The following is a 14,692-nucleotide window of genomic DNA, read 5'->3' as shown; positions in this document are numbered from 1 at the left end:
AAGGGCAGTCATGACCTAGCAACCTTAGGAGCTATGGGCAATCTGATGTTCTTATGAAGACTGTGAAGTCAAGCAGAGTTGGTTTCCTGGTAAATAAAACCACTTGAAAATACAGCTGGTCAGGCACAAAATCTGATAATTTTGGACAATAAGCCATTTCAAAATAAAGCCTAAAAAATTGGTCACTATAAAAATCACACAACTTTAAGCAAAGTGAATTTCTCGTTAGCTCTAGCAAAATTAAACAACTGTGCCAGACTCCTCTTGCTAGTCTAGTTTTGGGTGGTCTTTGATCAAAACATGGTCACTCACATTCAAGAGAGTCAGATTACCAACTGAAAGTGGTGCTGCTTGCTGCTGCTGTCGGGGTCAGAGCCTGTAGCTCTAAGTCCAACAAGATTCAGGTATTGAGAAATATTCGAGTTAAATTTCACTTTCACTGGGGGAGGTAGGGGTGAGTGCATGTTTAGAGAACAAACAAAATAACTCAGGGGTACAGAAAGCAGTCAGAACTAGAATTTCCCCTTGCTTTAGCAATCTGCTAATCCAAATGTTTCCATGGCAAATATGGAAATGGCTGATTCTAACCACAAATTTGGTCATGATTGGGTGCAGGCAGTAAAAACATTAAAAAAAATCTCTATTTCTGCACCTAGCTGAAATCTGAGAGGCATTTGTGTGTGCATTATCTGTTGTGCTGGCCCTCTGCCTTTTAGTGCTGTGGTTTTGATGGGGTTTTTTCCCCTCATTTATTGATTTATTGCTTATGTTTGCAGGAGAATATACAAGCAGCTTGATATTCTCAAGTCCACCTCAACCATCTGTCTAAGCACTAACTACTAACGTACTAAAGAGAGGACCAAACCGTCAGCTTTGTTGGCATTTGGTCCAAAATGAGCTTTGAATGTTACTTCCTGATCCCAGTACCTCAAGTCCTTGTATCTTTCGTGTTTTTAAAGTGACAATAATCCCAGATCCAGAGGGTAGATAGCATTGGAAGGGACCTCCAGTTCCCCCTTCAAGGCAGGGTTAACTACAATAGGTTGCTCAGGACTGTATTCACTTGGGTTTTGAGTACCTCTGATCTTGGAGACTCCACAGTCCCTCTGTGGGGTCTCTTCCAGTATTCAGTCACCCTCACAGTAATTTTTTTTAATCTTATGCTCAAGCGGAATTTCTTGTATTTCAGTTTGTGCCCGTTGCCCCTTGGCCTGCCCCTGGGCACCAGGGCGAAGAGCCTGGCTCCATCAGCTCTACTCCCCTCTATCAGGTATTCATACACATTGATTAAGACTTCCCTGAGCCTCCTCCTCTGCAGGCTGGACAATCCCAGCTCCCTCAATCTCTCCCTGTATGTCAGATACTCCAACCGCTTCATATTCATCATGGTGAATATGAAGTGGACTCAGCCTTAGTAGGTCCTTATCTCTTCCATCCTGGGGAGTCCAGCACCAGATACAGCACTGTAGATGTCTCACCAGTGCTGCACAGAGGAGCATCACCTCCCTCACTCTGCTGGAGATGCTCTGCCAAGCACAGCCCAGGAGAGTACCAGCCACCTTGGCTGCTGGCTCACTGTCAGCTTATCCCCAGGGCCTCAGTCAGGCTCCACCAGCATCCCAGGAATGACGGTCTGACATACAAGTGAAGTGAACGTGGTGGAAAGAGGCATCACCTTTTAGTACGTCAACTCAGAATTCTGGAAACAGCAGACAAGAATTGCAACAGGAAACAATTCCTAATGAAATGTACAAATAATCGATGGAACTGCCCCAAACCAATCCCAAAGCAAACAGCACAAATCTCACAGACCGTTCATGGACACTTCAGTGAGCAGGGAAAGCTTCTGTAGCTTTACTGATAGGATTGCAAGCCTAAAAAGCAGAAGTCTTTATCCTGCAGGACAGGGCATGTGGGTCCCAACCTACCAAGAAAAAATGCCCAATTACATTGGATTAAGTTCACATTTAAGCCAAGCAAATGACACCCTCCTCTACAAACGCACAATGCTGTCCTCTCCCAGAGACAAGGGCTCATGCTTGATGGACCACTGCTCTCCACTTGACAATTTCTGTGTCACTCCTGCCTTTATTGATTCAGGCTCCCCATTTTCCTTAGAACAAGCAATTTAATCTTGTATTCTTGTCCTCTCCAGCACTGCTGCTCACAGCTGGAATAACCAAAGCCAGTCCCACTGCCAACACCCCAGACCCAGCCACAAGCAGGACATGAGGGGGAGCAGCACAGGCAGAGCCATGTCATGCACTAAAGCTGGAAGGGTTCAGCATGGGCCACTTGCGCCCATTCTGCCCTGACCCACCATGTGCTTACTGGTGTTAACTGATCTCTGGAAACTCCTCAGTTTAGACATGACCTGTTTATTTTACCTACTCTTGAAACAATGCCTGTTTTTTTGCTTTTACTTTATTACACCAGAGAATCAGAGCTTCAGACACTGGTGTGAGTTGCTCTTCTTGGAAGAGCACATACTTACCAGCGTGAGAGAGCACTTGTAGAGGTGTGGATCTAGCCCTGTTACAACTATTTCTCCAGGCCTTTGTTTTACCAGCAGTATTTAAGTACAACATAAAGTCCTGAAATGTTCAAATAAACACATAAATATAACAATTAATAAATAATAATGTGATAATCTAATAATAAACGCTTTACTCGATTAAAGACAAACTTAGCAATAGCCAATGGAGCAGCGGCACCCGGGCACCACTAGCCAGCTGCCCTCTGGCAGAGAAGTCCCCACATCAGGCTGCACCAAGAGCCATGCAGCAAACACTCGGACAAATGATCCTTTCTCTCTGCTCAACACTTGGGCAAGAACAGCCAGAGTGCTGGTGCCAATTTTGGACTCCCCAGACCAAGACAGACTTCAATATGGTAGAGTATGGTCCAGTAGAGGCCACCAGGATGGTTGAGGGCAGGAGGAGATGCTGAGGGAACATGTGGGCAGCACCAAGGAGTCAGTCCATCATGTAGCAGTGATTGACTTTGACCAACTATTTAACTCACAGACAAAGAACAATTTCAGATTGTATTCAAGCCCAGCACACATTAGTGTTTCACTGCTCACAAGGTGAAGTGCTAACAGTCAGTGTAAAACACACCAGCAAACCACACAGATAACCCATCAGAACCAAGAGGAGATAACTCTGAGAACACAGGTTTTGATAAATATAGCTGAACAACCACTGCCAGCAGGCATCAGCAAGATAGAATTTCATTGTAAAGATAAAAATGTGTGACCAGATCCTGGATTTTTACTGCAGGTGGCCTCCAACAAAAAGCAATGGCTTGCATCCACCAGAGCGTGGAGCCAATCACAAGACAAGAAAGTTGCAGAGAATGGATATGTTCAGCCACAAATTATCTACATTTAGTGGAAATCAGCTCCAAGGTTCCTGGCAGGTGGACAAGCCACCCCTTGGTGTCACAGCAGCCACCGTGCCCAGCACATCCTGTTCAGTTCTTGTGTACTGCAGTGCCTAAACACAAATCTCCCAGCTCCACGTGTAACTCGGTGCTTAGACGGCTATACAGCTATTCTCACATTTAAGTAATATCATACATGTCCCAAACAACCATACAATCATGGGGGCATTATAATAACAGAAAGGTGAACTGTAAACCATGTACACACACTCTAATGTAAAATGCTACCCTACAAGTATCAGGAACACAGAATTTTAGTCTTGCTCACGAACTTGCCACAAACAAACCTCCTGCACAGCTCTTGCCCACTTCTGAGTGATTAATTGGTGTCTGATATTTACCTAAGACAGTTTTCAACTTAAATTGCAAGAAAATCCATACCAACTTGCAGTTCAAAAGCATATATATGAACTGAGCAACAGATCCAGTAGAAATAGAGACCTCCCTAGAAATACCAAGAGACTGTTAAATGCAGGGGTTCTGGCAGGGAATATTTCTTAATAGCACAAATATTGCTGAAGTTAGAGAGTTTTTCCTTCTGTTTCCTAAACAATGCTCCTTCTGTAAGGTATAGATGTGCCCCTGACAGTGCTTTCAACTTTCTGCTCAGCAACACCCTGGAATTTTTGAATTAAGCCTGAAGAAAACTGAGCAAAGCTCAAGCAAATACCACACAAACCAGACCTCCTGAAAAATAAGCATTTATAGGCAATATTTATGGATTTAAGGATTAAAAATCCTGTAATTGCTGCTTACTTTCTCATTCTTCATGAGCTTCTGCTTCTCTCCTTCTTTACAAAAACATCCTAATTTTTTCCCCCCTCTTGCTAATCTTTGTAAAACACAAATCATTAGTACTGCACGCTTGGTGTTGGATTACTGAATACGCAACACTGACTCTAACAATACTTCCTGAGACAGAAACCCAGAGGTATTGGGAAGAATTTGCTGTGTATCTACATTTTATTCCCTCTTCAAAGGGTTTATACAGCATGGGATTTGGAAATAAACAGGTCTCTTCTGCAAGTGCTCTGCATATGAAGCCACTGAGTTTCTCCTCCTTATACATGCCTGCATGAAGGATTACAGTATTTCAGATTCTTTTCAACCCCCAAGCCCCTTCACAGCAATTTCCTCATGCCCACATGTTTTTTCCACCACCTTGCATCCCACTCTCCTCTGCAAATTACCCCTCACAAAAACATTGCCAGGTTACTTGCAAGTGGCACATGTTCATTTTCCCCTCCCTTCCCCATGCAAATGTCTCCCATAGCAAATAAACCAAAGGGACAGGAAAAGCATAACAGGAGGTCTTACCTTTCGATGGTCTTCTTTGTTTCGTTTGTAGAGAAGAGAATGTACCCATGACAGCACCCATTGCAAAAGCTACTCGTGAGTTTTTGGGGAGGATTTATTTCGGCTGGGATTTTTTTTTTATTCCTCTTACCCCACCCCTCCACTGACAGTGAACAAAATCTATGTGAAATGCCCCCAAGAACAAAACAAAACGGAGGAAGTCCAGACAAGAAAGAAAAGAAGGAAGGAGGAGGGAAAAAGCAAAGCACTGCAGCTCGGCATTCAGCAAGCGTTAAGCTTTGAGGGTTTTTTTTAAGTCAACACACATGCACTGACTCACAGCCGGCTGCACTGTTATTATTCAAAACAGCTCCCCATCAAAATTTAAATGCTAGGTAGATTCCCTCAGACCACAGCTGGCAGCAGATGCATCAAAATATTTACTGGAGCACAGCCACATAAACACACAGGCTAATTCTTCCTCCCGTTCCCTTATGGCTCCAACCAGCAGCCTGTAGGTCTAGCGAGGGAGCATCAGTGCAGCTCTTCCAGTGAATACTAAACTGGAGTCCTGTAGACACGCTGAGGGTCTCAGGGGGAAGCCAGGGCTTTGGGCTGGATACCAACTCGGAATGAATGGAAATCTTCTGAGTGGGAAGCAATAGTGAGCAAGGCATCAAAGCCCCAGCTGTGCAGGCTGAGTGCTCCTGCTAATTAAGAGTCTGACAGAAAGGTAGAAAGCAGCAATCTCCAACAGTCTTCTCAAGCAGAGAAGTCAGAGGAAAATTATTAAATGCAAAGGGGGAAAACAGAAAATTTCACCACAATCCTTTTCCTTCCCATCTTTTCTCACACACCAGAAACACATGCAAGACAGTTAACTTATTTTTCTGCCAAGTATGTATGTGCATACCCTTTTCAAGGGTATGAAAACAAAACTGTTGAAACAAAACTATGCAAACATCAAGTGACTGGGAAGAGGTAGAACAATTCCCAGCATTTTTTTCAGTTCTGCCATATTTCAAAAAATCAGCTAGACAGCTGGTTATATTTCCTCAGAAAGTGAAATAGCAAGTGCTCAGGTACAGAAGGAGTTAAATACACTGAGGCAGGCCTTAGAACCCGAAGTAATTTGCTACTTCCACATGGTGACTGAGATTAGGGCAGGATCTGTGCAAATACTATATTTTTCAGAAGAAATTCACCACAGAACAAACCACCTTGGCTCGACAAGTTTCCTCAGCTTTCCTCTTACTTTGCAGAAGATTCCCACAGATGCAGGTCCCAGCTCCCCAAATGTTGGTGTCCCTAGAGGTACAACCCTGCCTTACCTGCTGCTCACCTGCTGCCAGCATCTGTTTTTGCATACACAGGTACATTTGCATCCCTAGTGTGTATCAGCAAAGAGCTTCCCATTAGTTTTTAGATGCAGAAGGCATTGCACAAAATAATTTATTTTTTCTTGTTTTGTAACTCAAATCACATCAGTTGAGCTTTTTGTAAGAAATGCCTGGGGGAAGGTACTGTTTTAAATACCCAAGTCCTAAAATGAAACACATCAGTTTGCAGGGAATTGCCCAAGACTTGGGGCACACAGGGGCCTTTGGCATAGTGTGAGGAGCCTGTCCTGGCTTGTGCAACATTCCCTGCTTTCCATCCAGCCCCCACTCCTTTCCCCAGCCTGGCCACAGCTGAGGTCCCACTGCTACTGAGGTAAACAGCTTCTCCAGCCACCCAGTTCCAGATGGGGGTCCCTCAGGCTATGCTGATCTCCACCAGGTACTGAAAAGCTATATGAGATTCTTAAGCTTTTTTTTTTTTAAATCAAATATTTATATTTATTAATATTTTATTTGCATTTACACAATAAAATCCTACATAGACTACAGTCTGCATGTGGAAAATCACTGCTCTTGGGACTTGCGCATTCAACAAAGGCTGGAGGGTGACAAGAGGTTACAGCCAATGTCTCCAAGATGTCAAAACCGGAATCTTCAATCTAGGCAAACTGTCACTAGCAGAAGTCAAGTGTTGACAAGGTGTAAGGCCCCAAACAACTCAGTTTATGAGGTTTTTAAAAGGGTTTTTATGGTTGTTCATGTACTCTGTGTTAGACGCATGCAAGAAGTGCTGACAAGATAGTCTCAAGAGATCAAAACAACAGAAAGAACTTTACTGGCAACTTCAGAAAATTGAGGAACTTAGGCAAAAGGTTTAGTGCATCATTCAATCAACATAAAACACTTCTCAAAGAATTAACTGGGCCCATTCAACTTAGCAAACCTTTAAGCCTGTTCAATTCTAAATTACTCAAAAATTCCAAGAAGAGGGAATTAGAAGAAGGAGAAAGAGAGCAAGAAGAGATATAGAAGAAGACATACATAGCTACCAACTCCTGGGTTCCAGTGGTGTTCAGATAGAAATTCCAAGAGGAGGTAGGGTCAAGACATCTGAGTGCCTCATGCCCTGTGGCCTTAAATACCCTTTGGCCTTTCCCCCATGTGGGACTTCTGGTCATTTGGTCACTCAGGAGCTGTGTTAGGGGCTCCAGGGGATGGGTGTGGGGCATTGCCTCCAGTGTGCCACAGACTGGCAGCCACTGCTGGGCCGGGGCGTACAGGGCAGGGCACTGCCTCACCAGGGCAAGGCCTGACCTGCCCCTGCCCCCGCACACATGCATTCCAAAATGATGTCTCAAGACATCAATTTTTCCAGTCTCATACAAGGCCACTACTCCACCATTTCCTCAAGTGCCCCATCTACATGTCTTTTAAATATGTCCAGGAATGGTGACTCTCCCACTACCCTGGGCAGCCTGTGCCAGTGCTTGACCACCCTTTTGGTGAAGGAATTTTTCCCAATATCCAACCTACACCTCCCCTTGAGGCCAATTCCTCTTGTTCTATCACTTGTTACTTGGAAGAAGAGACAGACCCCACCTGCCTACAAACTCCTTACATCAAAAAGTACCTTGAAAGTAGGTGGCTTCAGGATTCCTTTTGACATCAGTTGGATCCCAGCCATGCAGAAAGAGCTCAGTCTGGGAGTGACAGGTCAGGTTGTCCATATGGTGAGACACCCAAGAAGGAAGTAATTTGGAAAGACAAAATTGCACCCCTGATGCTGCACTGTTGTTTACTTGAAACAGCATGGCATATGAAGGCAAAGGGCAAATGTAAATATTCCGTTTTCTTTAAAACTTGAAAGAAATAAAAGATCTGTCTTGGCTGGAAATCAGTATTTACAGGTCCCTAAGAAATCATGGGAATAAGCAGTTACATACATTTTTATTTGTATGATATGACTCAAATATACAAGAATAGGGACAAGAGGAGGGACCATGTCTGTGCCTAGGCAGATGAGCACAGAATTGTAAATCCCCAGTTCAGAAGCAGACACTTTCTTTCACAGCTGAAAACCAAGACCTCAGAGGAACAGAGGCATCATAAACACTAAAAAATCAGGGTATTTGCCACAGCAGGCAGGAATTCTCTTTCCTCAAAAGATGATCATTCAAACATATCAACCTCGGAGAGAACACTTTGAGATGTAACAAGTGCTGGTGGACATCCTTTATCTGAGGAGGTGAATATTTTTCAGAGTATTTCCTTTAGAAATAAGAAGCTGCCTGAGCTCTGACTGTGATGGTGAAATGCACAGTTGGAGCTGTGTGGGTACCTAAGTCAGCATCCTGGGTAAGAGATGCTGTAAGAGGACCAAAAGTACGTCAGGGAAAGGAGACACCATATTGTGCCAAACCTGACTGCAGCCCCCAGAATGGATGTGCAGCACTACAGAGCCCAACCACCACTCACTTCCCAGTGCAGGGAGAAACCCCAGCAGCACATTATGGGGCTCTCTCACAGTATGATTTAGCACAGTTTTTAAGCACTTGCTTGCATAGCTAAGGGTAGGTACTGCTTCATGATGCTTGTGCTGCCTAAATCCATCCCCTTTCCCACAAAAATTCACCCAACAGATGACTTGTGTGACCATTCCACCTGTTACTGCTAAGGAGGGGAGAGTCTCCCATGGGAAGGGGCCACAAGTGTCAGTCAGATGATGGGCAGACACATGCTAGGCATGCACAGATACAGCAAGGGGTCCATCAGGCTATGTTTGCTCCAGCAGAAGCCTGTGTACATCCTCAGCCAAGTACTGGGTACTGATCTCCTTGAGCTAGGTTAGCAGGGCAGACGTGACCCTGCTGGTCACCATTAATCCATCACTATTGTCTGCCTGTTAAACCCTGTTCCATCCTTTTACCACTGCTGTATACCATCTAAACTCTGTCTACTGACTACTAAAATCATGACCTATTACTATTCACTGATTTCTTCCTGATTTCTTTCTGCCTCATAACTCTGTACTATTGCTTTTAATAAGCATCTGTGAGACTGAAGCATCAGAGCAAAGCAGTAAGACACTGACAATGATTCTGGATGCAGCCAGAAGGCTTGGTCAGAAAAAGAAGTTTACTATTTTTGATAAATGCAAATATAGCATCTTCAATCAGGCAGTCATATCACCAGCTAGCTGATACCAGTACGGGATGGAAATCTCCCAGGAGCAAGGTCACAGGGATTGGTACAGCTCTGCACACTGATGCAGGATCAGGTCCTCTTCCCACTAAAGACAACTACTAGTGCAAATCAGGGCCAGACCACACTTGCATTGTATGTGTCCTGAATGACACATTTCTGGGATTCTTGTGGGTATACACAGGAAAGTAGAGGGGGAGGTTGTTTTTTTTCATCATCCAGGAATCTCGACTATTGCCAGGAAAACACCACCTATGTAAGCACTGTTACCATGGGATGACACTCCTGGGTTATCAGCCATCCTCTCCTGCAAGGCACATATGGCCTGCAGGACTAGCAAGGGAATGCCTCACATATATCCAGATTTTACAATTCTGGGCATTGGTGAAATTCACTCTGATGTCATTTTTTCTCTCTCAAAGTGCAGCAACGAGCACTCACATAACAGGAACACAAATAAAACTTGAAAACTGCCTGTTTACAGCAAGCCCTTATCATCCATCTACTCTGTATCTATCAGCTTTGTGTGCTTCAAGATACGTTCTGCTTTGAAAGCCTAAATAGAGCTTGAAGGGACTAATTCCACTTCCCTTCTGAGTATTTTAGGAATGAAACCTTGGTCAGAGTTTCTAGGTTCTTTAGAATAAAAGATTTTAATTTTTCATATTTCATAACTAACACTTGTTTCAGGGAAGCATTTTACACTTACCCAAGGAGTGCTTCACTTTAAGGCAGAGGTGACTTTCTCCTCACCTGAGAAGGTACTCTATAGAGCAGTTTCTCTGTAAATTAAATTTCTATTAAAAAATGTAAACATGCAAAAATCTCTATAATTAAACAGAATCTTTCAGGCAGGCAACTGAGAGCATATAAGTAGCAGCCTGGGAGCTGGGGTGATGCCACTCAAGCACTGACACAGAAATGCCAGGACTGCTGCTCTCAGCTCAACTCCCCTCAGCTGCAGACTGGTCAAATATCTAAAACAGGGACCCACCAACCCCAGCCCAATTACTCCCCAGTGCTTTGGCACAAAACCACTTCCAGCCACGGTGACAAGCTGGGTGTTCTCAGCAGTACAGACAGTTACTCCTGCAATACTCTGGGCATGGATTCCTCCATGAGGGATGCCAGCCATGGGAAGCAAGAGACATGCATTTTGCACTCATGCAGAAGCACCAACACAAAATCCCCTCACAGAAGCTGCCCATGCACCAAGAGAGCTGCCCACAAGCTCTTGCCCTCTTTTCCAGTTCCCTCTGATTTATAAAGCAGTTAATGAGAAACTGAGACTTGGCTATCTGAATGAAAAAATAAAATCAAAAGCAAGCAAGAAAATAATCCTTTTCTAAGAGAATGATATGAGAGTTTCTGTTGCCTAGGAAATTTTTAACCAGTTGCTGTTCTTAGCTGTGTGTGCCAGAACATCCACTGCTGAGTGCTTTGCCTGACCCTAAGCCCAAGGTTCTGGCAGGAGCCTTCCTGAGCCACTGCCAGCTCAATTTCCAGTGTTGTTGCTTGCTAGAATGAGAAGTTAGAGAAAGCATATCCACCTCAACATGCCAGAGCACCCCAGACATTCCCCAATGTCAAAGGACTCATCCTTCACATCATCTCGGCGCTAAGGCTCCAAGCAGGAGCACTCCACACAGTGGCAGACCAACTAAGGAAGACCAAGGTGCAATGCATATTAGGAAATGAATCAAAACAGCTCCAACTGGGCATTGAAGAGAAGAAGAAATCCTCACCATCACAACTGCATGCATACAGCTTGGGATGCTGAGAAGGCTCCATAGTGCAGCCCCTCCATACTGACCCTGCAGGACTGCAGGAAGCAGGAAAAGAGGCAGGCTCACTACTCCTCTTGCAGTACTAATCATAATTTTCCTTTATTTCCCTGCTATTATTAAAAATAAAAATAACTTTGATTAGACTGCTCAGGTTGCAACTACAGTAACCAATGCATTTAAGGTAGGTTTCTTTACTGCAAATATGTATCACTAACTTACTGAAATCAGCTCAGTTCAAAGCAGGAAGATTGACAGCTAAATCCATCTGCCAAGCAAACACACAGAGCTCCTGCGAAGACCTACAGGGATAAATGAAAGCAGCATGGGGCAATCTGCTCTGCCCTTGGAACCAGCTTGATCACAGAGACACCCAGATGAGGTGGGTTTTTGCTGGTCTATACCGGCAAAAAGTGTCTGGGGATCTTGGTGGGCCATCATTTACCTTTTTGTCAATTGGTATCAGCCAACCCAGACTTACCTGGTTTGCCTACTCTAGGTTTTCACTAAGTCAAAATTCACCATACATATATTGTTTTTCCAGCAGCTACTTTTTGGAAATGTTTCTTCCATAAAAGAAACAACAATCAAGAACCTAATTTCATCCTCTTTTTCTCCGCTCATGAGCTGTTATAATAAACGGGGATGTTTTCAAAGGTATCTTTTGCTCTCTGTAAGGACAACACAGCAGAACAGGAGCCATCAAAAGATTCATTACTGCACCTTTGCAGGCCCAAAGCAAATTCTCAGGCTTTGTCAGACTCCAAAGGCTAGAGGTCCTCCTTTCCATTTTGATGGAAATATATTTTTCATTTCATGAAAGCTGGTGAATAACAATGCTCAGAAATCAGATGGAGTAGATGAGACTTTAAGCTGTGGGATCGTCTAGATTCTTATTTAACTAAGGCAGGGACAATATTAGAGTGTTGGAAAGCCACATACCTTCCAGGCTATAGCAAACACAGCTATGCAAAGCCAAAGTAAATACAACAGTCACTTCATGCCACCAAACAAGGAACAAAAACCCAGGTGGTGAGGTCTGAGCAATAAGGGGTGCGCCTTCTCTTTAACATCCCGAGGAGGAGAGCAGAAAAATGGAGCTGGAATTTTGCATCCTATTCTCAGAGCAAGTAGTCAAACACTGGTATCCTGAACCCAAGATCAGATGTTCCTGTGCAGCCCTGGCCCTCCTTGCAAATACCAAAGCAGTCTCCACTGCAGCTGTACACGGGTATGCATGGACATACACATTTATGTACTTTAAGGAAATTAAATGAAAAAAGAACAAGGGACTGTTCAACCTATGTGACACAATATAATGAGAGCTGAAAATAAAACTACATTTTTGTCTGCTGGTTCTTCTTTGTTATAATAATAAAACTGGGGAAATCTACACAGAGCAGCCCTAATGTTTGCCCTAGGGATGTCACACTCAGACAGCTGAGAGCTCGGGAAGGGAATACTTCATATTTCTAGTGACAACTTCAACAAAACACAAGGTAGATACTGTTTTATATCTTTGGTTGGAGTATTTCTTCTGTAAACAGGGGGACACTGATTCCAGATAAAAAGCTGAAAGAATAGGAGAGACAAAAAACCCAGGCAAAGCACTTGCCCAAAGGGTAGCATGGAGAAATGCCTGATGGAGAGGGGGCATGCTGCAGGACCAGTGAGCACAGCAGTCCTGGCACATGGCTGTCCTGGCACATGGTTGTCCTGGCACACCACTGCCAGTGGGAGTGAATGACAACAGACAGGCAGCAGGACACTGTGCTAAACTATGTAAAGTTGACAAGAAGAAACGTCAGCAAGGCAGAAGGCTAGAGAGGCAGGAGATGATCACAAAAGACTGCCAGCACTGCTGTGACAAAATACAAAGGAAGGTGGCGAACAACAGTGATATGAACCCATCTGGAGAAAGGAGAGAGCTGAGCAGAGTCCAGGAAGCAGGAAGAAGGAAATGGCTGTGGACACTCCAAAACACAAGGCTTTGGCAAGGAAGTTGTCAGTAAAAGGTGTGATTTAGTGATAAGGAAACATAAAAACTGGAAGAATTTCATAACAGCATTCAGATGGGAGGGGAAGGACAGGGGTAGGTTCTGAAACCAGGCTATTGAGCCAGCACTCAGAGTAAGAGCGTGTCTGTCACAACCAAAGACACTTGAGAGGAGGCTTCATGCAGCGGAATCAAGAACTGCAATCTTTGGTTCTCAAGATGCCATTACAATGATGCCTGAGGAGGAAAAAGCTCACGTTTCAGTAATGAAAAACTGTCTATTACCCCATGAAATCTGTTTGCATATTGTGCCAAGTGAAGCCTTACCTTTCAAAATTATCAAATCCATGCATGAGGAACTTCAAGACAGTTTGAAGTAGAAAACCCTGAGGAACTGTCAGGCCACAGAGAAGGCTGAGAACCAGGACACCACAGTGCTGGACTGTGGAAACCACACCAGAAAGAGTTAATGTCATTTGAAAAGCAGTATATGGATATGCATGTAACGTGTTAAGGCATCTCTCACATACAGAATGAATGAATGGGTTTTTAAGGGAATTTTGACAGATAGTGAGACAGTAATAGAAGATGCCAAAAGCCTTTTCCCTTTGCATGAAGAAAGGCCAGGGCAGATGCTGCATCACATCATGTCCCACAAAGCCTGATCAAGACTGGCCTGTGTAAGGGGAATATGATAACCTGGCTGCCAGGTGGGCATTTATTCCCAATCTCTGTGATAGCACTGACTGCCACCATAGCAATAGTCACAAAATAGGCACTTGGCTGCTAAAAACACCACAGGGAACATCAAGCAGCCAGCACTGAGTACCAGGTACATGCACAAACCCAAAGCTTGGTAAATCACCTTTTCACCTTCATACATAAGCATTTCTATCACATCACAGCCTCCCTGAACATTACAGACAAGCATACAGCTAAATTCACAGGCTCAGAGTGAGGCATGTTGTGACCAAGCACACAGAAGGATCCCAGGGAACACATCTGGTCACGTGTGTGATGACAAGGACATCTCTCCCAACTGCTGAGTGTGGCATGTACTTCCTCCCTTGCTCATACACCCAGCGTCAGCTCAGCACTGTTGGAACTTACAGACTAAGCAAGCTGAGTGACAGACAGGAATTCAGTGGTGGTTTGTTCCAAGAAGCATTAAAGAGAATATATCAAAGCTGTATAAAGAATGTGAACACTGAATGTCAATCCAGGTTAACAGCCAGCTTCATTTCTGTCTTGTAATAATGGTCAGAGGCCTCACTGAGAAAGAAAAGGCAGTTTTTAATTATTTGGTATTTCCATGGATGACTAGTTTAGGGAGGAGAAAAGAGTAGAGAAGACATCCAGATGATCTCGAATCTCTCCTTTCCTTTTGCTTTAGTGCACTTGACAGAAATGGGCCCAACTAACTACATACAATTCAGGTCACTGAGCAGATGCACAAACCTCTGGGTAACTAATGTGGACAGTTAACCAGCTGTTTTTTCACATCTCATTTCTCACTATAGCGCCTTGTAAAAGAGAACAGAAGCAGCCATTAGACACCCCTAGGTAAGTTCAGCTAGTGCCAAGTTAAATCACATCAGGCAAAACATATGCTAAATAAGAATATATTCTGT

General features: G+C 44.0%; 1 protein-coding gene across 6 annotated transcripts in view; it reads right to left on the bottom strand.

Moving 5' to 3' along the window:
• The window catches only part of KCNIP1 (potassium voltage-gated channel interacting protein 1), a 288,428-nt gene that overhangs the window by 193,194 nt on the left and 80,542 nt on the right, over positions 1-14,692 (bottom strand). For 2 of the 6 annotated variants that reach the window (XM_042024455.1, XM_042024442.1), the window contains exon 1: positions 4,762-5,074. The exons of 2 other annotated variants lie outside the window; for them this stretch is intronic. Coding sequence is in view for 1 of the 4 variants with exons in the window: in XM_042024442.1 (XP_041880376.1) it covers positions 4,762-4,822 (61 nt within the window). In the remaining 3 variants the exon portion in view is untranslated. 2 more of the 6 variants (XM_042024489.1, XM_042024462.1) reach the window with 2 other exon arrangements.

The sequence above is a fragment of the Corvus kubaryi genome, unplaced genomic scaffold (assembly GCF_017639235.1).
Source record: "Corvus kubaryi isolate FWS band 111438036 unplaced genomic scaffold, C.kubaryi_AGA036_p1.0 128, whole genome shotgun sequence".
Lineage (NCBI taxonomy): Eukaryota > Metazoa > Chordata > Aves > Passeriformes > Corvidae > Corvus > Corvus kubaryi.
The sequence above is the reverse complement of the archived record's forward strand: the minus strand, read 5'-3'. Positions and strand labels throughout refer to the sequence as shown.